This window comes from Calonectris borealis, chromosome 2, assembly GCF_964195595.1.
Source record: "Calonectris borealis chromosome 2, bCalBor7.hap1.2, whole genome shotgun sequence".
NCBI lineage: Eukaryota > Metazoa > Chordata > Aves > Procellariiformes > Procellariidae > Calonectris > Calonectris borealis.
The window spans coordinates 72,194,520-72,218,710 of record NC_134313.1 but is presented as its reverse complement, the minus strand read 5'-3'; the positions used below and the strand labels follow the sequence as shown (position 1 = coordinate 72,218,710).

The window sequence follows — 24,191 nt, the reverse complement described above, 5'->3', positions numbered from 1 at the left end:
CAAGTCAAAGCCCAGTACCAAATTCAGCTTGATAAATTATTAAAAAACTATGAGTATGTGCAAGACAGTTAAGTCACTATATTCCCTGTGGTCAACAGTATTTTTTGGTGAAGAAACTAAGCTTTCCTATGCAAAAGAAGCTTTCTATTTTTAGCTGAGCAACATTGATTTATAGGAAATCTATCATCTCTAAAGTAACAATTAATTTAACTTCTTTTCTCCCACGTTAATTCCCCTCAGAAGGGCTTATTTGTTTATTCTGTAGCTATAGAAAATCTAATAGTTAGAAAGTATTGAACTAGAGCTATTGTACAGAAGTATCGCTTCATTTCATATGAAAACTATAGTTCTGACAAATAAGTAGCACAAGATCTATAAATGTCATTTGCTAATCATTTTCTAGGTTTCTAGCACAAAGATTGGGTAAACATGATAACTATCTTGCTCAAGATTTCTCTAAACATCTTTATCTCGTGAAAACAATTAATAAAGACAGTCTTCACTCAAACTGCTTTTTATAGCAATTTACTAAGTTCTGCCTAATATTTCAATTAAAATTAAGAACTAAACAATAGAATTATACTGTATTCTTAGCATTACATTTGTTTTACAGAATAATTGCATAGATGTAAAAGAAGTAATTGTTAATGGAGTATAAACATCTTTAAATGAAGGTCGTCTGAATGGGAACCTGCAGAGATTTGGTTCCTGGCCCAGTGGTACTTTTCTATTCAGTCTCCAAAACAAGAGCAACTTTTGAAAGAATCCAAAGATGACGAAATCTGAGTGGTAGATGACAAGACCACCATTTAAACAAAACTAGACTAGCTTGCCCTGTATGACTAGTTTGCAGAAACACAAAACCAAAAAACTGTCCAGCAAGAGCAAGGAGTGTAGGCCACATGAGAAGAATGGGGAAAGGCATCCTGAAAGTAGTTGCTTGAATAGAGACCTAAAGCAATTTGATATAAGCATGAGAAATTTTGAGGCAAAGGATTTCTGGGAGGCTGGATGGATACAGAAGCAGGTTCCAGTAGGAAAAGTGAGACAGTCAAGAGGCAAACAGCAGCATGTACTAGACCAGAGGAGAGGAAGATAGAGTGGGGATTTGAGGCAGAAAGTATATGGTGCCTGGAATGTCTATGGCACAGCGGGAGGGCAGGAAATCAGAGCTTTAATGAAGGACTCAGGCTGGATTTCAAAGCATGGCCAGGATTCAGGTGGAGAGAAAGGGAGAGGGAGAGTAAAGAGCAAAATAAGTGGATGTTCTCCTAACCACCACTCATTCATCTAAAAAGGTAAGAGCTGAAAAGGGAGGAAGAAAAGCTTTTTGAATGTTTGTTCAGGAGACGATACTGAGATTCCTTCAGCCAAATAAACCAGTGCAAAGAATCACAATGCTGACTCATTGCATGATATTCTAATAGCGACATGTAAGTTGCAAGCAACACAAAATATAAGACACATAGTAAGAAGAGAACACAATGAGCTAGGCAGAAACCTAGGAAGAGTCAAAAACCACATTCACAACTGGATCGCTCACTGCTGTCTCCTCATTAACCATCTCCCTACCTCATCATAAAGGCAAGTTTACATTAAACATTGGTGGTTCACTGCAGTATTGGCACTTCTCCCTATTGTAACTGCAGTTTACAGCTGCAACAACGTTCAATGTTATACCCTCTACTAATCTGGTAAGTTAAAAGGGTGATACTAACTGAAAAAAGCTTAGAATGTGGATGTTGAAGAAAAAAATATTGCAAAAAATGACAGCCTCTGTAACACTGCTACACTGGCAAGATTCTTGTGTCATCTTTATCAGAATGCAGCTGAACAGAAGAGTTCAAGAGGAATCAACCACATACAACACAGCAACAAATGCTGCAGCAGCCTGAAATAGATACACGCTGATACCTTAAGCTTTATAGTGTATCCAAGTGCTGCATGACAGACCCAAAATAAGAAATGGAGGGGGCAAGGAAAAAAAAAAAAAAAGAGACAACCACAAACAAAAACCTAGTAAGAAACATTAGTCCTCCAGCTCATATGCATCTCAGAAGCCAAGAAAAAATCCAAATTATGTAAAACATTTTGCTCAAGTGGAACTACAATCCTTTTGTAGCATCAGAAAATTTCTATTCCAATTCCACTTTACTGCAAGATTTTTAACTCAACTTCTGCAACAGCGAGCAAATTACAATGCAAGTGGTATTTCAGAAAATGAAGATACAAGAACATTCTGTAGAGAACAGAAAAATGAGAATCATACCTACCAGGCTTGAATGTAATTAGACAGGATCGGTTTGTGCAAGTGCCCTCTGGGAATATCATTATCTTGAAGTAAAAAAAAAATTGACTTTTAAGAAATATTTCAATGTGAATTTATTTATAAACACATCTTTTCAAAGCTAACGTTAACTGATTACAGTAAAAAAGGTTTTCAGGGAAAAACAGTTCAGTTAGAGTAAAAAAAATAGTGCTCAATAAAGAAGTCAAGTAAAGTTCTGTCTTAATAGTCAAAATATTTTTATCTGTGAATTTCCCTCTTTCTTGACCTCTGATAATAATTCTATTCGATTGGAACATTGACAGTGACCAGAAACACTTGCGAATACAAGAGAATTTTCACAAAATGTTTTGGTGCTAGTAAAAATATCATGTTATGTTTTGCACCAAAACAAGATTCCTGCTCCCAACCTACCTGCTTACAGGCTAAGGATGTAAAGGATGACTGTTATTTTCTTTTTGCACTTATTACTTGGCATGTGCACAGATGGCAGAATGATAGAGGCGGAAAGTATCTAAACAGAATTCTAATGCTCAAGTTGAACTGAATTCAGAGGAAGATGTTAGATTGTAAAAAAAAAAAGTTTCTGACAGCAAAAAGCCAAGAACTGCTGAAATTTTGTTGAGTTACAGAACAAGGCATTTAAAGGAAATAAATATATATCATAAAGGGACAAAGCAATGGACTAGAATTAACATTTCTAGTTTTATTGCCCACTCTGGTACTAGCTTGCTAGATATTCTGGAAATCATTTCAGCTCTGCAACTCAGTTTCTTCATCTGTAAGTAAGAATATTTACTTTTTAAAGTGCTTTGAAATCTATTGATGAAAGTCATAATGTGAAATCTATATATCACCTTTCTGTCACATTGTTTATAATATTTCTGTAGTCCAGTATGTGGACGTAACCACTGTAGTAGTAACATTGCCATGAAAGACATACTTTATCTTAATCTCAAAAATTCACAAGAAGAATGCTTCCAGTTTTCAAAATAATCACATGCTTCTAGAAAATTGAGACCTTAGGTAGTCATCCCTTCCTTCCCATTACTCTTTTCCAAGGCACATTATAAATAGTCATATTTCAGGTGAAGAAAAAACGAAGCCACTTATTTTAGCAATGTTTTCATCATGTGGTCCAACAGAGGTGTACTCCAGTTACTCGAACATCCGAATTGCTTGAGCTGTCTTGGCCAGTATCGCATCTCCAACAATGACAGTATGCCAAAATCTTGAGAAGGGCAAGAACACGCAATACTCCCCCAAGTATTCTACTGAGCACCTGATTATTTTCTTCTTAGAGGACTTTCTAAACCTGCTGTGGTCTGTCTGTTTAGTATCACTTAATAGAGGTGTATTCCCATGGACTTACCCAGTCTCCCCTTGAAACACACTGCAATGAAAAGCTAGTGTTCTGTACAGGTAAGAATCTTACATTATATCTTCTAGAAAGAGGGGGGGAAATTCCACCCCCCACAAACCACCTAAAGCATCCCACAAGTTAAAAAGTAAACTGCAGATCCAAAGCCTGGAAATGCCAAATACCATCTGTCACACAGTAATAGCATACAGTACCTGTGGCCATTTACCATCAGACTGAGCACGTCTCCTTATCTCTTCAACCGTTTTCCTGCGAGAATCCTGGTCTGACCGAGATACAAATACCGGTCGGATGTATTTGATTAGAGCTGAAGAGGAGGGAAAACAAAAACAAGCAAAACAGCCTTTATTTCCCCTTTTTTGAAACACATTCCCCCCCCAGTAGTCCTCTGGACAAGAATTTTGGTACAAGTACATAGCTATTTTATTATATTACACTGCAAACTTAAACATTCAGCTGAATTATTGCAGTTTTATTGAAGTATTTTCATGAATTCCTGAAAGGAAAACCGTTTTCACAATTTTGGCACTTTGTATTTTTTCAATAGACCAATTTTTCATAGACCAATACACGTACATCACATAATTTAAAACATGATTGTATGTATTATGCATAGTTTTCTGCAACAAGGCAGCTGTGGATAACTATAGGCTATTTCTTCCTACCACAAATATCACAAAATCTATAGCCACTCCCAGCCCAGCAGGAACCTCCCAAGTGCTTCCAAAAGACATCCTGCAGGTCAAACTGCCACTGTCTTTAGAGCTTTTGTCTCCTATGACAGCTCAGCTTCACTGAAGGTACTCCATCAAAGATATTCCATACACGGATTATGGTATCTTTTCTGAGGAATCAGCATGATCAAAAGAAAAAGCATGCTTATTTTCTGAGCTGTCACCTGTTTGCCCGTTCCTCATACCAGATGAATCAGATCTCAGGCACCCTCTTCCTGGCGCAGTGGGAAACCTCTTATACATGGCCAGACACAAAATGAGTGTGAGCAAGAATCAGAAATCAATCCACAATATCCTCTCCATGCATGTCTGTCACAAGGACACCGAGGCCTACTTACAAAATAATAAGTAGGATATACAACTCTTTTGCAGTGTCAAAAAGCAGTACAAGAGAAGCATCTCCAAATATACTATTTCATGCTTTTATTTAAGCAGGTTGTCTTCAAATACCTTTTCATAATTTTTGTATCTTGTAATCTTATTTGAAGGTTCAAAAGTCACTAAATCATTAGCTACTCTATTTGCCTAAAATACAAATATAAAATACAGTTTTCATATTTCCAACTACCGCGAGATGAGTTCGCTGACGCTAGTTGTATAATCTTCTTTTGTCAAGGACAGACTTGCTGCATTAATGGATCAGCCAGTGCTTAAAGTGTGAGGAAAAAACCAGCATAAGGAATTACAGTCCTGAACTCAGCAAAAGCTGCTGATTCTGATGTTACCCCACTGGCAGTTTAGTCAGCTCTCATCAAAATCCTTCTATGGTTCTGTGAAACTAATCCGTCACACCTTACAGCAAGTTCCCAAACATTCAGCCGGCCTCTGAAATACTGCTTTTATCCCACAAGTTGCTGAAGCCTAGGAGACAGTGTATCAGAGAAAAGTTACCATACTCCTGCACTTTTTCCTACATGCCTGCTCTTAGACAATACCCACAGAACAACGCTTGCTAGGGGAGCAAAGATCATCATGTGCCAGCTGGAGTTACTGCTGTGGGAAGGTTAAAAAAACCCAACCAAAAAAAAAAAACCCACCCAAATAAATCACAAAACAACCACACACAAGAAATAGAAAAAAAACCAAAACAGAACAAGCAATAAAAGATGCAAAGGAAAGTATACTTGGTTTCATAACTCTGTTCGTTTTGTTTATTAGTGATGCTAGTCCCGAGTTTCCCCTACTGCTGCAAGTTACTATTCTGTAGCAAAACCAACATTATCAAGTAAAAGAAAGCAAAAAAGACCCAAACATCCTCAGCCTTCACCCTGAAGTTTCTTTTACATTAGGCCCAAATGATGGAATTCAGGTTACTTCAGGCCAAGGAATGAAACAAAAACAAGATAATTCCAGAGCTCCGAGGCTCTTATCTGAGCCATCAACTATTTCAACCCATCACATCAAATCTTAGCCTAATGGAGAGACAGGGTGATCATATTAAGTTTTACTTCCTTAGGGATCAGATTAAAAAGCTGCCAGAATTCTTGTTTTAACATTAAACAGCAACTTAAGATCCTGTAAGACACCAACTACCAGGCCCTTAGTGGGTAAGTTCAACAATTTAAGTGAAATTGAAACCCTCAGTCATCAGTAAGAAGCTGAAAGTACATACCAAGGGAACACTAGTTCTGTACTTGCCTTTCCTCATATACTCTTTTCATAACCACTTCTGAAAACAGAGCACAAGGCTACAGACCTTTACTCTAATCACATATTTTCGTGTTCGGTAAATAGACAGGAATCTGAAAATTCAAAGGCTCTACCAAGTCAACCTGTGCAAGAAATAGTCAGGAGCAAGGCCAAAGGTCTGTGAAGAGAAGCTGAGAAACATACCAAATAGGTGGACAAGATGAGACTGCAGTCAGAAGTCAAGTCGAAACACAGGGAAGCCTTGAGACAGTACTGTAAGGTAGTATATATGAGGCAAGAAATAGGCAGAACTAGGGCAAAGTCAGGGCAGGAGCAAAAAACAGCATGCATGCAAATGCTTCAGACAGCTGGCATACTGAGCAACTAAAGGAAAAAGCAGAACTGTGCAATACGCTTAATAAACAGAACCTTCTGTTTAATCTTAACCTTCTCTGCGCATCAGTTTAACTGTCCAAGACTGATTGTAACCAAGTAGTGAAAACCACAGCTCAAGTATTCAAGAGATGCTGAAAGAGGTGCTTGCCCATCCCCTCTCACTCCATTAAAACCACCTTTAAATTAGAAATTCTAGTGGGCGATGGTAGACAATCCCTCAATTCACAAAATTGACCTTGCCAGTGTCATTACTCCAGCTTTTTCTCTAGCAGTGTCAGTCCTACTTGATGTAGTCACTCTCACCCCCAATTTCAGCTCATCACAAGTGGTCCTGAAGACAGGTGACATATGCTGTACTCCACCTTCTTAGGTAGGTGCCTGCAGTTTAAACAGTACTGCCAGTAATTCATCAAAACCTCTGCCTTGCAGGGCAGCCAGAATACCACAGATACGCTAACCAATGGAAAGTTGCTCTAGCACGAAACAGCCTTTTTTAAGACAGCCTGCAAAAATTCAGTATTGCCTTAATTGCAGGGTGGCAGCTCCAACTGATTTCAGAACCATAACCCCCATGCAATCATTTCAAGCACCAGCTGATGCATAAGCAAAAAAAGTTTCTCTCTGATGAGCTGAACACATACAATTGGTGTCAATGAACTTCTCAGGACAACAGGGAAAAAAAAAAAAGGTATTTCATCTCTCTATTTCCAGGCAAATGTGGGTGAGGAAACGTTGTTTCAAATCAAGACACAAAATGCTATTTAACGTACACTAGAAGAAAGTATTGTAACAAAGAATTTAAATTATGCTTGACACTTAAAACCATCTAGTAGATAAAGCTATACTGGCAGCATCACGACTGGCCTACAAGGCATCAGAGAACACAAAAAGCAACAGAATGGCAGTGTGGCACTAAATATTGTTCTTCTAAAACGTATCCATACACACACTTTTGAGTAGGCAGTTACATTTCCACCACTGCAGAAAAAGCATCAGAGTGACAGATCTGCTGCAAGAGTAGAGAATGCTGAACCTGAGGCTTTCACTTGGCCTCCCCCCCAAACACCACAAAATCCCATCACATACGTTCCTCTGATACACCAAGATGACAGCCTACAGAGCCAGAACAAGCTGTCTCTGTTTGCATTTAACATGGAGGTAGGCTGTGTAATACAGGTAGACTTGCGCTGGGATATCCATTTACAGTATTTACTCCTTGATTTTTCCTACTATGGGAAAAAATACAGACAACTTTTCTAATAGCCGTTGCCCTCTTGTGCATTCTGTACTTAGGGCTTACAAAGACATGAAGGTTAAAGGTTGAAAAGCGCTATCTTGGGCTTAGTTTTTAGGAGCTGACTTACTCAAATGAACATGCTCACAAAGTTCTGAACTCACACCTTTTCTAATAAAGTAATATCTAATATGAAAACTGCTCTTCTCTGGAGAGAAAAGAAGAAGAGAAATCTGCAAGGGACTAAAGTCTTCTGAAGGTTATGCGGAAAAAAACATCAAGGTTCCAGAATAAAATTACTTCCTGTGTATATGGACACAGAGACCTTAAAATGGAGGGGGGGTGTGGGGTGTGTGTGGAAATCAAACCCACGCACAACAGATACACAAAGTTGTATCAATGCACAAAACTGAAGTCAACCAAAATTAGGATCTTTTCCACTTGGAGTTATATTGTTCTTACGGAGATAGCGTTATTGCAGTCATGGTGCTTTACAGGAGATTTGTAAAGTTAGTGGTAGTATCTTGTTAGAGCAACAATCATACACAGAAATATATACTTTTTTGACCCACGCCTGAACCAACCACTAAAGCTAAATATGTGTCGAGAACAACAACTCTGAGTTTGACTAAATGCTTAGCAGACAGACTACCTGACAGAAGAGATACCAAGTATTCCTGGTATAGAGGCAGTGTTAATGGGCAAGCTCTTCTCCCTATTTCCAAAGAGAAAGGCAGGAAACATGCAGTCTGTAGGACAAGGAAAGGTCAGTAGTGGGAAGTAAATAATCAGTGTTCTCTTTAGCTTTAACAGAAGTAAATTCCATGGTAGTTGGGTTGGTCTTTCAAAATGTGATCTATTTATTTTAAGGACTTCTTGAGGGACAAAGACCCTTTTCATATCACAACGATTGCTGTTTGCTGTCACACCTGCAGCACCTGTATGAGGGCATGGCTGTATGTTTTAGCTTTCTGCTGCCAGTCTAAAAGGTATCTTATGAAGGCAGTTGTGTTGGTTTGCAGGTTTCCTATATATCATAGTTTGTACCTTCCATAAGTGATATTAACTAGGATGCTTTAAAAAAGTAATGGTGGTTTAGGCATTCCAGCAGCAGTTTAAATGAGAAGTAATTGTTACTGAATTTACGGTGAAAAAAAATAATCCAACAAGTCCACGATCCCAATCAAAACAATAAAGGCATACCTATAATACACAGGTGACAGTGCAACTATTTTAAGTCTCTCCAAGAGAGCTCCTGCGAGGACTGAAATACGGCAGGACCATCTGGGTGCCCACAGCCAGAAGGAAACATTGAATTTTGAAATGGAAGTTTTAAAAGCGGAGGATGAAATGGTTAAGTTTGGCAATAACTTCAAGATGCTCCTCAGAACTGGGGAGCTCATTTGTGTACTCAAGGCAGGCTACAACACCAACATCCTATGCTATGTTGGCATTCAAGCTGGTGACTTTAATAGTATTGTAAGCTGCTGATTTACAGCGTATAAAGAGAAGAAATCTATGATGCCTTCACCTTATAGCAGGTTTTTCCATAAAGGGCTTTAAGGATGGTTTTGATGAATCTCAGAAGTATTTAAATGTGAGATCCTCACTGAAGAACTATGGGTCCACCACGGTTCTCTTCCTCGTGTGCTTTGGAAGGTATGGGGTGGAGGACTGGAGGATTAGGTTGCGTAACTTTTCACAGAGCTGATGAGTAAGTAATTTGGCATCTTTTAAGTTCCAAGATGAGAACATATCCAGCTACCACAGCATAAATATTTCCCACTGAATTACTTATTTCTTGGTCTTTTAGCCATGATGCTCAAGAAAGGCCTATAAAGCACTTTCAAAAGATAAGCTCGAACAAAAGCTCCTAAGTTTACTAGATGTGAAACCCCCCCCCAATAGAATTGATAGCTTTTACAGCACAGTATGATTCTCCCTTCCTCTACAGTTCTTCTGTATTCTGCCAAATACATATTACCTCCTTCCCCTTTATCAACTCAAGCTAACATATCCCCCCATTCATTTCATAGGTACTAACTTCCTCTCTTTTTCAGAGGGTGATGTTACAGGTGTTGAGAAGTTGCTTAAAGTTTAAATTAGCTTATAACCTTAAATTTAGTTTTTAAAAGTTCAGACCACAGAAGATTTCTGAATCACAGAAGTTGTCCAACAAAATCCCCACCAAAACATATTTACTGACAAATCCCTTTTCCTCCTTATTGAAGTATTTCTGCAGTAGCACTGACCACTTCAGCAATGAAAAATAACTTTTATCCAGGTTGCTTTAGCAGCCAAAAATAAGCCAGTGAGGTGTAACTATCCAGAATTTATGCAAAGAGCTTGTTCTGACTTCAAGTGGGGTCCAGTAGACAAAACAAGAAAGTTTAAGTACCTGTGCCAATGAATGAATTGATCTAACTTCCTCAGCCAACATAAGGTGCAACAGATTCATAGATGTCATCTTCCCTTGGCTGCACACTTTACACTGAAGTGGTCCAGAGAACTTCACATCTCCAACCTACCAAAACTCTGGAAAGCCATTGCGCAGAAAGACATGTCCTTCTTCAGCATCGTGGTGATATGCTCCATCTGTTCTGGCATTCTCTACTTATACCAGATACTGATTTTTTTGATGATCGTTGAAATCTCATTTATATTTGGGCAAGCAGTTCCTCCCCAGAGTTTGTTAAACTAGTGTGTGTGCCAAGTGGGTAATTTTCTTCACTACTGACCACTAACTGATGAGGTCATAACTCTTCTGTCAGAGCAAAAGAGCATTTTTCTATTTGTTTTTTCTTTTCTTTGTTTTCCTACAAAGAAGGAAGTTGTCTGAAGGAGTCACAAGTCTGCTTCTGAAATCGGACTTTGTGGTCCAGGAGAGCTGCCTTCAAGTTAGAAAGCAATAAAACACTCATACACAACAAACACTTGTGGAATACTTCCAATCCCATAAAGAACAGGCTTTTAATGCTCTGGACTTAAAAGTCCATCAAAAGCTTAATATTCCATGACTGGGAAACTAAGGGTACAGTAATACAGGCAGCTGCTCCAGAAAGCTATTAAAATACTTTCAGAACCAATCTTGGAACCAGTTAGCAATCAGATCTTTTTGTGCCTGCTAAAGCACCTGATCCCTTTAGTACACAACATACTATGTCCTGATAAACACTGTCACTACATCAAAAAGCCAACTTATTTATGTCATATTCGGATATTCTTGGATATAGTTTGGGTTGGAAGAGACTTTTAAAGGTCATCTAGTCCAACCCCCATGAAGATGAAGTAGATGAGGATCTATTCTTCACTCAAAGTCCTCATCCTTGGAAATTATCTCCAAATTTCCTCTGCCGCTTCATTTTTTAGATGCTGAAAAGTCTGCTTAAAGAGTTAAATGAAGGTACTTTATTCAAAATTTCCCAGAAGATTCTGAATGACCATTAAACAAGACTCAATTAAGAGACAGCAAGGTTAGGATTATCAATGGCTGGCTCCAAAACTTCACTGGAGATGGTACAACAAGTTTCCAACATTTACAAAACTGAAGAACATAAAAAACAATTCTGACCTCTCTGGGATAAATTCTAGATGAATGTCTAGAGTGTTGACGATTCACCACACAATCCAAGAAAAACATGACCACCTTTTCACAGATAGCATAAGAGAAATACCAGTTGTCCAATAATATGAAATACATTTTTTTGTGTGTGTATGTAGAGAAGTGTAAATAACATCGGAATTAAAATACTAGATCAAAGAAGGAGAGGATAGTCAGTAGCATCTGCTTCACAGAAAACCTCTTTCAAGCAGCAAAAGAAAAAAAAAAAAAAATCACAACTTCTCTCCACTGGAAAGTTTTCACTGAATTTTAAGCCAAACTAATCATTACAGTGATTACTTACCTCTCTGTTAAGGTCCATTTACTTTAATAACACAAACTGCAGTAGTTATTGTTGCTCATATAAAAGTATTCCTCTCAAAAAAAAAAAAAGGGGGTTGAACTCTGAATCCCAGTTATGACCTTTGCCATGCATCATTTCCATGGCATTTTTCTGAACGCTTCATAGTAGACTACATAATTTTTGTGGCTGCATGACATAAAGCAAATGCAGCTATACAGGACAAAATACTCATTTACTTGACTGCACATTCCAGTAATATTCCATTAAATTACTCTATGTAGTTTTCTGGGTTTTCTGTTTTTCAGTAACTGTTTTTGCTCACAAAAAATCAAGTGAATAATTTTAAAAATTTATTGCAGTAAGTCTAGACTTTCAACTGAATCCTGTAAAAGTTATCTTAAAATTAAATTAGATATATAGGAAGTCGTTTGAACTACTCTATATGCTACATTCAGTGTAACTATAACCTCCATATCCCTACAGATTCTCCTCAGGCTTTCCCACTAGTTCCCACTGAATCTATTATGTGGGATAGTTAAGCAGCAATTATAGCATTCTGTCAAATGCCATTTTGCCATTTCATCACATTTCAGTAACACAACATGGCCTGGAGTTACCTCATCCAGTTTGGGTCTTCCAAACAGTCCAGCTGCAAGTAAAGGAGAGCTCCACATGGACTACTTTATTTTGCTGAGCTAGCAATTATTAAACAGCCAATTGAGTCAGCTGAGAAAGAAGATAAATCTGCCCCTGCTTCTATGGCTGGACTGCTCCTAAAGCCCAAGATGGCCTGGATACACCTATACTGTACAGGAGTGTAAACATACCGTCTCACAACGCCATCTTCTTTTGGACAATCTTCCATTGGACAAGGGAGTTCAATTTCTTCTTGTTTTCACACTATGCTCGTCTGTATACATTTGTTTTTAAAAACACATGCCTACATCCTTTTTGTTCAAAGCATCTATTCATTTTTACACTGATTTTTTACACTGCCACAAACGTTTACTAAACTCTATTAGTCAGATATTCAGTGAAATCGAGATACAGATACAGTTCTGGCCTGAGTTTTACCTGATACAGAGACCTTTATACCAAGAGATTCCCTACGTGAAGCTTCCAGATGTAACCACTCACCATTTGCAGCCATGTCTCAGCTTCTGGTTTTGAACATGTCCTTAAAACCACGTTGTCTAATGAAATTTTAGAAGGATGTCAACACCAACAGCCTGATTCCACTTAATTGTGAAGGAATTCAAAGCTTTTGTTTAGACTTTTAAATTAAAGAGTCCCTACCCAAGGTGAAAATAAAGTCTTTTGTCCTTTTTATACTACCCTTAAAATCTATGCAATGAGACACAGGAAGATTCTTTGAACTTTGCTGGTTCCTAGACACAACATGATGGGTCTCTCCAAAATGCTTCCACACAGAATTTGGTTAGAAGTCTACAAGCCTAAAAGCTTACACAATTTTTTGGCACAACCACACCAAAAATCACAGGTCTCTCTCAAGCCTTTGTGAGAATCTATGTTGAAAATTCCAAAGACAGTATTCAAACACACTGACTTGGGCGTCTGCATTTCTTATGACTAAATCTGAGTGCACAGCAATCTGCTCTTGCTCATCTCACACCCTGCCTGAAACAAACTTACTGATGCATGAAGGATTAGCAGCACTCCCTCAAGGCAGGGTACCGTCCATAGCAGACCACATTCCTAAAACACATTTCTGGGATGGCACCCCAACTCACACCAAGAAGTTTTGGTTGACTTTCTCTATAGCCCCGTTCTAACTTGCTTTCCTATTTGTCGAGTCTTAAAATGTTGCAATTTCACTGCAAATTTAACCATGAGTTCTGTAGGATTGTTTTGACTTTGTACAATGATTCAACTTTGGAGAAAGAGTAAAAAAAGAACCCACATCCCCCCCCAATTTTTTCTATTGACATTCAAAGTAGACCAGTAAAAAAAAAAATCTCACCATGTATTATAGCAAAATTTTCTTTGTGTTTCAGGCCTTCTCATACACAACCAGCGAACTTCCTAAGTAATCATTTTTAATTGTTCTTGAAAAACTAAGTATTTACCAACTTACTTCCCCAAACAGGAATATCTTTGCTTTCTGCTTTCATCACAATGGAGGCGAAGGTCATAGTTACTGGAATGGCATCAAAGTAGGAAGAATGGGGAGCCACAGTTAATATTGCTGCTTCTGCTGGCAACGCCCGTCTGCCTTTTACATTTATCCAGTGGAATCCACCAGCCAGCCACATCATTCTCATGATTGCTTTCAGCAAAATATCCACTATCCTGTAAAGAGGTAAGAAAACAGTTATGCTGCCACAGGAATACCTTAAAATAATGAAAAGAAAAACATTACATAAAAACTTTATAAGCACAACAAAAGCACAGATAGGATATGCTGCTTAAATAGAGCAGGAACACTGCATAGAACTTTTGTTTTCTCTTTCTCAGCAGATTTAAGACCATTTTCAAGGTAAGATGCCATTCAATTTCATTTTATGCCTGAATATTAATGCTTTTTAATCACTATAAAATTGGCATTTATTTTATCAATAAATTAATTTTGATTCAGACTATGACTGTTGAGTTTCTTCTACACAAAGTCTAATAACGCTTTATAGTAACACCAAAAAAGCTCTAGTAAAGAGAGTCCTGAAAAATGCTATTAGGATATTGCTAGAATGCAAGAACCCCATATGTGTTCAAGTTTACCCACACAAAACAGTGGAGAAACATAGGGCAGAGATTCTCAAACACGGCGATGCCTACAGAACACATCTGGGAGCTTTGGAAACATTTTACTTCCCTCCCTTTTCCCCATCTCCTCCTAAAGTGTTTTGGGTTTTTTTTTTTGTGGGGTTTTGTTTGCTTGTTTTTTAAACTGTCTGACAGTCATGGAAAGAGAAGCATTTACTTTGAACCAATAAAGTACAAAAACCAAACACCACAAATTGCTACACCCACAGGGACTGGAGGCTGGAGAGCAGGGTGACACTGACAAGTGGATGAAACGAAGGAGGGACAATCTAAAAAGCTTCAAAATAACTGTATGCAAGATTGAAGGCAGTCCATTATTCCTTTAGTCACTATACTGGTATCATTCCAAATGAAATGTAAAGTGGCATGCCCCTGTGGTTCTCAACCTCCTTCCCTCCTGTCATGCAAAATACAATCAGCTTCCCTTAAGCTAGTGCCAGCTCCTAATTTTGAAGTTCTCTACAGAAGAGGCGATACGCTCCTCCTTCCTTGCTCCTCAAACGGCAGTTTTCATGGATGAGTGAACACTATCTTACATTCTACCTTAATTAGCATTCCAATATCAAAGCAAGAACAGACTTATTAATAAGCACCAAAGCATGGGGCAAGCCCTCAGAGAATCAACAGAAGTTTTGTCAATTCATCACATGGTAGCAAACAATGGGGTGAAGCAAATTAAAACAACAATCTAGAATATGAAATCTGGGCACATTCCATAGTGTCAATCTTCATAACAAGAAGTTGACATTACAGAAATAATTGAAATTGAAGGATGTCACAATGAAGCTTCACACTACATCCTCAATGAAAATAAGAAGCCAGAGATGATTATTTTTTCTCCCTGTAATTCTTGGGTCACCTGATAAATCAAACAGTTGAGGTATTTTTAAGTTTCCCATCTGAGGAAAGTGTTTAAATAATAATTTTTATATTTTTCTTTTGAAGAGTAAAGCAGGTCTATGGGACAGATATCAGGTATTTCCAATCTTCTATATTTCAAACTGCTGAGCTAAATAATGATTCTCTCAGTATTTCACCACATCAGTGACTCACTTTCGCCACCAGGAGAGGGGCTTTTCAAGTTCTTGCTCGTCAGATCCCATTGAAGCAATGAATGCAAAAGGCCAGGCCAGCAACATCATAAAAGCAGCAAAAAAAAGTCGGATAGGAAACAGAGTCAAGGTCATGAAGGCAATCTGCAAAATCCAAAACAAATGCGTTATTCTAACACAATCTCAGACTGAAAAAGTCAGTGATTCCTAGAAACTGATCTGAAGTTTTAACTTAAAAATATCTAATGTTAAAAACAGCAGAATACACTTCAATTCCAAACAAATAATTGTAGCGTATGTTTTGTATTCACCAATCTTAATTATAGCTGAAACACAGCACACTCTTTAAAGCTAATGCAGTCTTAGCTTTCCACACTTCTTCAGACCCTATGTTTGTCAGTGAATACATCCGCATGCTCTCTTCCCTTTCTGCAGTCTCACATTAAGTAAATATTTAGCATGGGTGTGTTGTAAATCTCACTGCACTACAGAGAAGTCAGTCCATGACAGCAGCTCCCAGCCAGTGATATGCACTTCTTCAGCAGGGTGCATTCACATCACAATACAGGGCCAACCTGGAAACTCCTCCAGGACTGGGCAGGCACCAGTTCCTCTGTTGTATGTTCAACCAGAAGCTGTGGGGAACCACAGTGGGGAACACTGTGCAGACACACCTCTGGACGAACATCCAGACACACACGAGTTAATGTTCCAGGCCTGTGATAACAAGCACAACCCCCTGAAAGCAGAGGTTTTCAAGAAATTATCCTCCCCTGGGAAGCCACGGTGAACCCAGCTGCTTCTGCACCTCCTCCCAGCATTCTAGTTCTTGGAGAGCCCATTCCCAGCCAGTCAGCCCTCTGCCTTCAACTTTGGTGAAAAACACATCATGTTGGGACTTCTCCCACAGTCTTTTGAAGAGTTCTCCCAAAAGTAGTGCCTTTTTTGAGCTGTTCGGAGTTGTTCCCAACTGTCCTCCAGAAAACACAACTTAGCAACTATCAGTGCAATGATCCACTTGCTCCAGGAAACAGTTCCAGGAGCCAAGAGTCCCATCTTTCTCATTCAAAGGACAGGAAGAAAGGAAAAAAAGCTCTTACAGTGGAGGAGGGTACAGCTTCAGATGACTGGCTAAGGGAGAGAGAGGGAACTGAAAACTTTGAAGCTGACCCTACTACTGAGGGTAATACCAATGCTCCTCAAGCTGTACAATGGAGGCTAGCAGAAGATGAAGAAGACACTATGAAATAGAACAGCCATGTAAAGAAAAAGAATTCAAAAGGAAATATGCTACATATTCACAGGTGCACCAGATGAGATAGAAGAGTACTTTTCAGCATCACAATGGCTGGGCAAGGATAAGTAATGAGGCATAAGGTGCTGCCTCATGTTGTGCTTAATCTGATGCATCTCCGGGCTGCCGTGGAAAGCATTACTCATATTCTTCTCCTCTTCCCTGATGCAGATCTAGTCATCATGCAGCTCAGTTTTCCATTGATCAGTTCCCGCTTCCTCTCACCTCCCAAAACAGCTCAATAACCAACTCATCCTGTAGCTGCACAAACCTGTAGATCTAGGGTAGAGGCAGGGAACACACAGCAGGAGAAAACCCTAAGCTACCAGCCCTCTGCAATGCCAGATTTTATAGTGATGGTTCAGACTGGCACCATGATCTCATAACAAACATGGTCTCGCTCCCCAAAACCAGATTCCAGTCCCTGGGTAGACTGCTTCAGTTTGCAGAATCAGAAGAAAAAGGGATTTTTTTCTTAGACAGGCTAGGTTCCCAGATGAACCATTCAACTTCCTAAACGGCAATGGTCAGATGAGCACTGAAGTCATACCAAATCACACAACTCTGCATCCATAGACAAGACCACCATGCCTGGCAGCAAATGGGGGAGCATTCACCTGCAAACTGGAGAAAAGAGAGCAGCTGCCTTATAGGCTCATGTCGTGGTTTAAACCCCAGCTGGCAACTAAGCACCACACAACCACTCACTCATTCCCCCCAAGTGGGATGGGGGAGAGAATCGGAAGGGTAAAAGTGAGAAAACTCGTGGGTTGAGATAAAGACAGTTCAATAGGGAAAGCAAAAGCTGCGCACGCAAGCAAAGCAAAACAAGGAATTCATTCCCTACTTCCCATCGGCAGGCAGGTGTTCAGCCATCTCCAGGAAAGCAGGGCTCCATCACACGTAACAGTTACTTGGGAAGACAAACGCCATCACTCTGAATGTCCCCCCTTCCTTCTTCTTCCCCCAGCTTTATATGGTGAACATGACGTCATATGGTATGGAATATCCCTTTGGTCAGTTGGGGTCAGCTGTCCCAGCTGTGTCCCCTCCCAGCTTCTTGTGCACCCCCAGCCTCCTCGCTGGTGGGGTGGGCTGAGAAGCAGAAAAGGCCTTGACTCTGTGTAAGCACTGCTCAGCAGTAACGAAAACATCCCTGTGTTATCAACACTGTTTCCAGCAGAAATCCAAAACAGAGAATCATAGAATAGTTTGGGTTGGAAGGAACCTTTAAAGGTCATCTAGTCCAACCCCCCTGCCATAGGCAGGGACGTCTTCAACTAGATCAGGTTGCTCAGAGCCCTGTCCCACCTGACCTTGAATGGTCCCAGGGATGGAGCATCTACTACCTCGCTGGGCAAGCTGTTCCAGTGTTTCACCACCCTCATTGTAAAAAATTTCTTCCTTATAGCTAGTCTAAATCTACCCTCTTTTAGTTTAAAACCATTCCCCCTTGTCCTGTTGCCCCATACTAGCTACTATGAAGAAAATTAACTCTATCCCAGCCAAAGGAGCTCGTAAGATGAGAAGGACCAGCTGTCAAGAAAAAAGGGAAACAAAATGCAGGTGAGGACACAGTCCTCTGGGATTCACACCCTCTCCCTCCCACTCCTCAAAATCTCCTCCTATACCAGGGCAAAGTTGAATGGCAGGTGACTGGTGGTGAGCTATTCAGTCCTCTGCATCTCCTTTAGAGCCACATCACAAAATGGAAGCAGTAGTTGCATCCATAAGGTTGTGAAAGATGGCATAAGTGCGTAGAAAAGGCCTCTTGGTCTTCTGTGTCCAGGGACAGCAATGGTGGAAATGACCAGCAAGAAGCAGTTCCAAGTACACAGGTGTATGGGGTCTGGCTGTGACACCAGCCTCTTTTTTAGCAGGTGGTAGTGCAGTACCTGTCCGCACAAGAAATTTGGTAGGAGAGTGAAGAAGTATGTTTGTCCCTGAAGAAGGTCAGGAATCAACAAAGACACTAACATTTGAAAAGTAGTTCAGTCTACATCTATATTCAGACATCTCCCTGGGTAAGAAAGCTTCTATCCCGTAAAACCTACGTACAGTAGTAGTGTCAGCGTCAGACAGAAAAAGGGAGAAGATCCTGTCCCCACTGGCTGCTGTCAGAGATCAGAATGCAGGAGACATACACTCCTGGTCTGACCTTGTACAGACATCTTATTTCGGTGAGCGTATTTCTACATATTTAGGACATTCACCCAGATGTATTTGCTAGTAAAATTACAAATTCTATCTGGTGATAAGTCATATGTAAACACCTGTGTTTTAAGATACATTTAAAAAAATCTAAAGGTCCATCTGGAGCTGTACCTCAGGAGGTTCAGCTCATGACCGATTTTCTCAAGAAGGGTTTGACTACAGCTCATTTAACACTTGCTGGTCTACGGGATCCTACTTAGTTTTTCAGAAGTTGAAGTGTATGCTGTGAAAAACCCATGGACAGCAGAAAGGGAGAGGATGGTCTTACAGCTTGTAACAGAAGGCTGCCCTGGGAAACTGTACTCTACTCTTCTGTCAGAAGGGCTTCAATCTGATGAAAGGCAAGTCACTTAAACTAAATAGGTATCACATGTTCTCCTCATTTAAAGACTCTGCATTCAGATTTGAGTATGAACTTACAATGGAGATAAAAAATATGAACTTAAGTGCTTTTTAAGTTCTCCAAAACATCAGGTCCTACCCTACATATCTAAGCACTGAGCAAGAGAATCACAGAGTACCCTTGTTCCTCCTTCTGTATGTCTCAGTTTCCTATCTTGAAAGCCAGTATCTTACCTCTCACGCACAGAGAAGCTGAAAAAGTGCATCTTTGAAATTAGCAATACAGTGAGAAACATCATTAAAAAACAGTTTATGCACAACAAAATTTCCATGGCGTATTACAAAGTAACAGTCACATATTGAACAAAGAAAACAGAATAATGAACTGTACATTTAACATGGTAGAGGTTTGGATTTTTTCTTTTAAACATATCAGATAGAGACTACATCTTGCCCCACACTTTCACTTCCTCACTATTATCATCCCTATAGCCTCAATTCACCAAAGATGGCACTGAAAGAGCTAAGAATTCATCCCCCAACAATCCTCTTACTACCCACCTTCCCACTCTGCAAGTTCCCTGATTGACACAATCATGGTGATAAATACAGGAGAAATTTTCATGTGCAACTAAGCCAATCTAACAGATCATTGCTGCTGAAGAGGGTGGTCCTGTTCACTCTCCCCTCAACCGTCCCCTTGAGGCAGCTCTAGCACTTATCTGAGCTTAAAAAGAGCCAATACAGCTCATTAGACTGAAGAAAAGCAATCCCAGCAAAAGAAAAAAATCAGAATAGAGAAAAACACAATAATCTGCTGGTTTAATGAGCCAAATCAGCTCACCAAGGCACCAAAGGAACACCACAATTGGTGCAATAAAAGGGCCAAAAACACTGGAAGCAAGGAAAATGGCATCCTATTGTGTTTTTAAGCAGCAGGGAAACAAAGCTATGAACACTTTGTGACCGCTCCAGTAATGCTTCTGCCTGTTCTGCAGAGGTAACTAGAATCAAGAGCTTTGACTTATGTGATAGGTGCCCAGAGGATGTTAGGATGAACAAAATTCATGGTTAATGAAATTATGTCTATCCTTCTTCCAGAAAGGATCTTTTTATTATAGTACTGAAATAAAACAGTTAGCTTCAAGAATGACCCCCACTGTCACCCAGATCAGAGTGAAATAACCATCATTTCTACAGGAAGCATGAGACTCAGTTCTCAAATAGCCTTACTGCTTTAACACTCCTGTTATCTCCCAGTTTTTATAAAGCCAATAAAAGATGATGTGAACAATTCCTTGACACTCAAATGGATTTCTTTTTTGCTGTTGTTGTTCCTCTTTGCAGTTGTTTTGTCCTCTTACCTTCTACTTTTTTTTCACTCCCACAGTCTCAGGCTGAAATGTTCTAAAATGCATTTACTTTGAGTTGTATTAATGAGCAAAAAAGCTAATCTAACCTCTTGCAGAGTGCAGGATGAGGGAGGGGTGAGGTGGTAGTGAAGATAATGGGGCTATCCCACAGACCATCAGCAACAGACTGTCAGACCAAGCAGTCTTGTCTCCCAGTACCCTGTGCCACCAACTTCTTCACGTACCTCCAGTCCCCACACATTCCTAACCTTCCTCAATAGGCTTTGCAAGCCCAGAACTCACCCCTCTTAGATTCACAGGGCAGACAGAAAAACCTGTGACACAATATGTGCCTACAGGAAGCGAGTTCAGCTGTAATACTTCATACCGAACCCTCAGTAACAGGCCAGGACTGTATGGAAGAGAACACACACTGCTGTAATGGACTGTAAAGCAGCCTCCCCATTCAAGAATTCTCCCTTTCTGGGAGAGCAGCATTTCTCTTAAGTGGAACAGTTCCACAGCTGCTCTTTAACAGCCTCTATCTCAAGCACAACTTTTCTTTTGATCAGCAAAGAGGTTAGGAGAACATGATTAAGGCAAAGAAGAAAATCTGTAACAGTTCTCTATGTCAGCTTGTGTGCTTTTTCCTCACATAAAACTGCAGAAAAAAGATGGCGAGAAAGGCTGGGTTAAAGAACTCTGTGCCACTGTACATGAATAAAAGATCGCTCACTTTAAAAGCAAGACCGAGCCGTGCTCTTTGGTGAGGCTATTCCTTTGGTCTGCACACTGTAAAAAACTACAGAGCTTTAAACACATCTTGCAGTTTTCACTGAAAATAACAAATCCTTGAAATCCAATGGCAAAGCTCATGTCTCATACAGGCCAGCCCACACAGAAGTCAGGTATGTTCTGTGACCAGTCACTTCGCTGGTGAAGTGGCTAAAGGTCTGTTAGGACTAACAACAGATCAGCAACACCAGTAGCTCATGAAACTCCGTACTGCAAAACCTGTGAAACTGGTACTCTGCCCTCCCAACAGTATTTTTTAAATTTCTTATAAATAACCAAGTAGGAAGAAACATTAAAAAGATACATTAACACTGCGAAATTAAATTGTTATTGTTACAATCAGATACAATCTTAGTCCATGCGAACACATGCTGTCTTTGTTTCTCTCTGCTCCCTGAAAGACTTCTACTGCATTAATTACATAGAAAACATGACTTAAGGAACAACGGAGGGTTACATAGAAAAGAAATCATTACAACTATGTGATTCATTGAGGAAGCTCTAGGTATAAACTACAGCTTTTCCCATTCAAACAACAATTTATCAGTAACCACTGAATTCAGCATTTAACTGTATCATTCTGGGAAACTTGATTAAAAAAAGTAAAAACCTTTTCCACTGAAGTCTACTACGAATTCCTTGGCTGCCAGATACTTACCATGAGGCACATTTTGATGTTTTGTAAATCAGGCCATACATGTCTTGTGTTAAGTATCTGGAGAGCAACAGGGCAAACGCAACAATGAACTTTGCTCAGGATGTAAAATAAATTTGGATCTAAGGCACCTTGATCCGAGAGATTCAATATTAGTGGATCTCAATTTCCATGTTGATAGGTACTGTAAGCTGTTAGGCCCCCAAAACAGCTTTAAGGAAGTGAAGTATTACCATGATGAAAGTAATAGAAATGGCCAGCCCCTTATTAGGTGAGCCTTTGACGGTGTTTCTTCATCCAGCAAGTGACCCAGATCTTACCGAAAGCCTAAGACGAGGGCCATGCACTCTGCATATCCAACCACCTACTGCTCACCGTGTGAGGTGCGTGAGGCAGTGGCATGGAGGGGAGGGGGGGAAAAAAAAAAGCCATGCAACTGCAAATTTACATTTTCATACCAATTCTTGTCATCTCGCGCTACCTATACAATGTATAAATTATGCCACAGGGATTATTTAGCCAGGGGCCAAACTTCAGATGCATGGGATGCCCAGGACACCTTAACTTGCCGCTGGAAAAGAGTGCCTCCACAGGACTGTGCCCCTGCCCCCCATTTAAAAAAAAAAACACAACATGAAACCTTTTTTTTTTTAAAAAAACAGTATTTTTTTTTAAGAAAGCAACGGTGGAGAAGTTAAGGAACACGCCCTCCGAGCGGCGGGCGCTACAACGGCCGTTGGCCTCGCGAGCCCCCGCGCCGCTACCGACCCCCCGCCTCACGGCCGCCGCCAGCCCCCCGCCCGCCCCGGGCACCGCGCCGCCCCCGCCAGCCCGCCCGCCCATCCACCCGCCGCAGCCCGGTTTTCCGGGCGCACACACACACCCCACACACACACTCCGGTTTTCCCCGGTCCCGCCGCCCCCGGCGCCTCACAAAGCGCCGGCGGCAGGGTGCCTCCGCCCGCCGCAGGACGCGGCCCGCCAGCCGGTGCGCCGCGGGAGACGCGCGGAAGGAGGCGGCAGCGGCTGGAGGGGGGGGGGGCCGGGCCCTGCACGCCCCTACCTTGGCTTTTTCCAGGGGGCTGAAGCGCAGCTGGTGCACGAAGGGGCTCCGCGGCGGCGGCCCGCGCTCCCGGCTGCCGGCCACGCAGCATCCCCGGCCGCGGCCGCTCAACTTCATGGCGGGGCAGGACTACGCGCGGCCCAGCACGGGAGGGGGCGCGGACGCTGCGCAGCGACCGCTAGTCCCCGAGTAGCGGCGACGGGCGGGCACCGGCGGCCAGCTCGCTCGCCACTAGACGCCGGCCCCCGCCCTCCTGGGGGCCCGCGCATGCGCCCTGCGCGCCGGCTACAGCGGCTCGGCTGGGCGCCGGTTTCCGCGTCGGGGGGGGGGGGGGGGCCGGCGCGCGCGCACCCTCCCTCCCTCCGCCGCGTGCCGCTGCCGCGCGCGCACTCGCGCCTCCACCCACCGACCCTCCGACCGTTCCCCTCGGGGCATGCTGGGAGAGCGGCCCCGCCCGCCGCCCCCTGAGGCGTCCCCCGCCCGCCGGCGGTCGGGGCCCCGCCCGGCCGCTCCCGGGGGCGGGGGTCGAGGGGCTCCGCGGTCGCGCCAGCGCCGCGTCGCGAATAGGGGCAGGGAGGGTGTCTCGAGCGGCGGCCGAGGGGGCACCAGCGGCCGGGGCGGCGGCGGGGACCTGCCGCTGCTCAGGTGCGCGCCGGGGCTGGCACCTCGCGGGGGCCCCAGAGCGGGGTGCTGCTGGGCGTGGGGCAGCTGAGGGGAATTTTTAAAAAAACTGAAAAACAGAAGGGGTAAGGGGAGTTTCTCTGAGGTGGAGATGGTTCTTAGATGCTATAGGAGTAACGACGCGGGCGATCGATAATATCGAGTGAACATCTCTGCCGTACCTGGGAGAAGCAAGATGTTGTACTCGCATCACGTGGCGAGGTGTTTGTCAAGTCTGTGGGGAATCTTCTATTCCGAGCAACCCTAGACTGTTTTTAATGAAGAGTCTAGCTAATTTGCACCCTGGGATCTCGACAGAGTTGGCTAAGGAAGTATCTAAGTGTGGGGTTTAATAAATCTTTAAATATGAAAGAAGTTCCTGAGAAATAAAAAAGCATTCGTGTTCTGCCTGTTTTC

General features: G+C 41.6%; 1 protein-coding gene across 5 annotated transcripts in view; it reads right to left on the bottom strand.

Moving 5' to 3' along the window:
* Nucleotides 1–23,375, bottom strand: part of LPCAT1 (lysophosphatidylcholine acyltransferase 1) — a 64,887-nt gene extending 41,512 nt beyond the window's left edge. For 3 of the 5 annotated variants that reach the window (XR_012672422.1, XM_075142317.1, XM_075142320.1), the window contains exons 1-5: nucleotides 23,115–23,374; nucleotides 15,401–15,543; nucleotides 13,662–13,876; nucleotides 3,863–3,975; nucleotides 2,274–2,334 (exon numbers count right to left, since the gene is read on the bottom strand). Coding sequence is in view for 4 of the 5 variants with exons in the window: in XM_075142317.1 (XP_074998418.1) it covers nucleotides 2,274–2,334; nucleotides 3,863–3,975; nucleotides 13,662–13,876; nucleotides 15,401–15,543; nucleotides 23,115–23,231 (649 nt within the window). In the remaining variant the exon portion in view is untranslated. Of the gene's footprint in view, nucleotides 1–2,273; nucleotides 2,335–3,862; nucleotides 3,976–13,661; nucleotides 13,877–15,400; nucleotides 15,544–22,054; nucleotides 22,652–23,114 lie in introns of those variants that run through there. The other 2 variants (XM_075142319.1, XM_075142318.1) reach the window with 2 other exon arrangements.
* Between the last annotated feature and the right edge of the window lie 816 nt (nucleotides 23,376–24,191).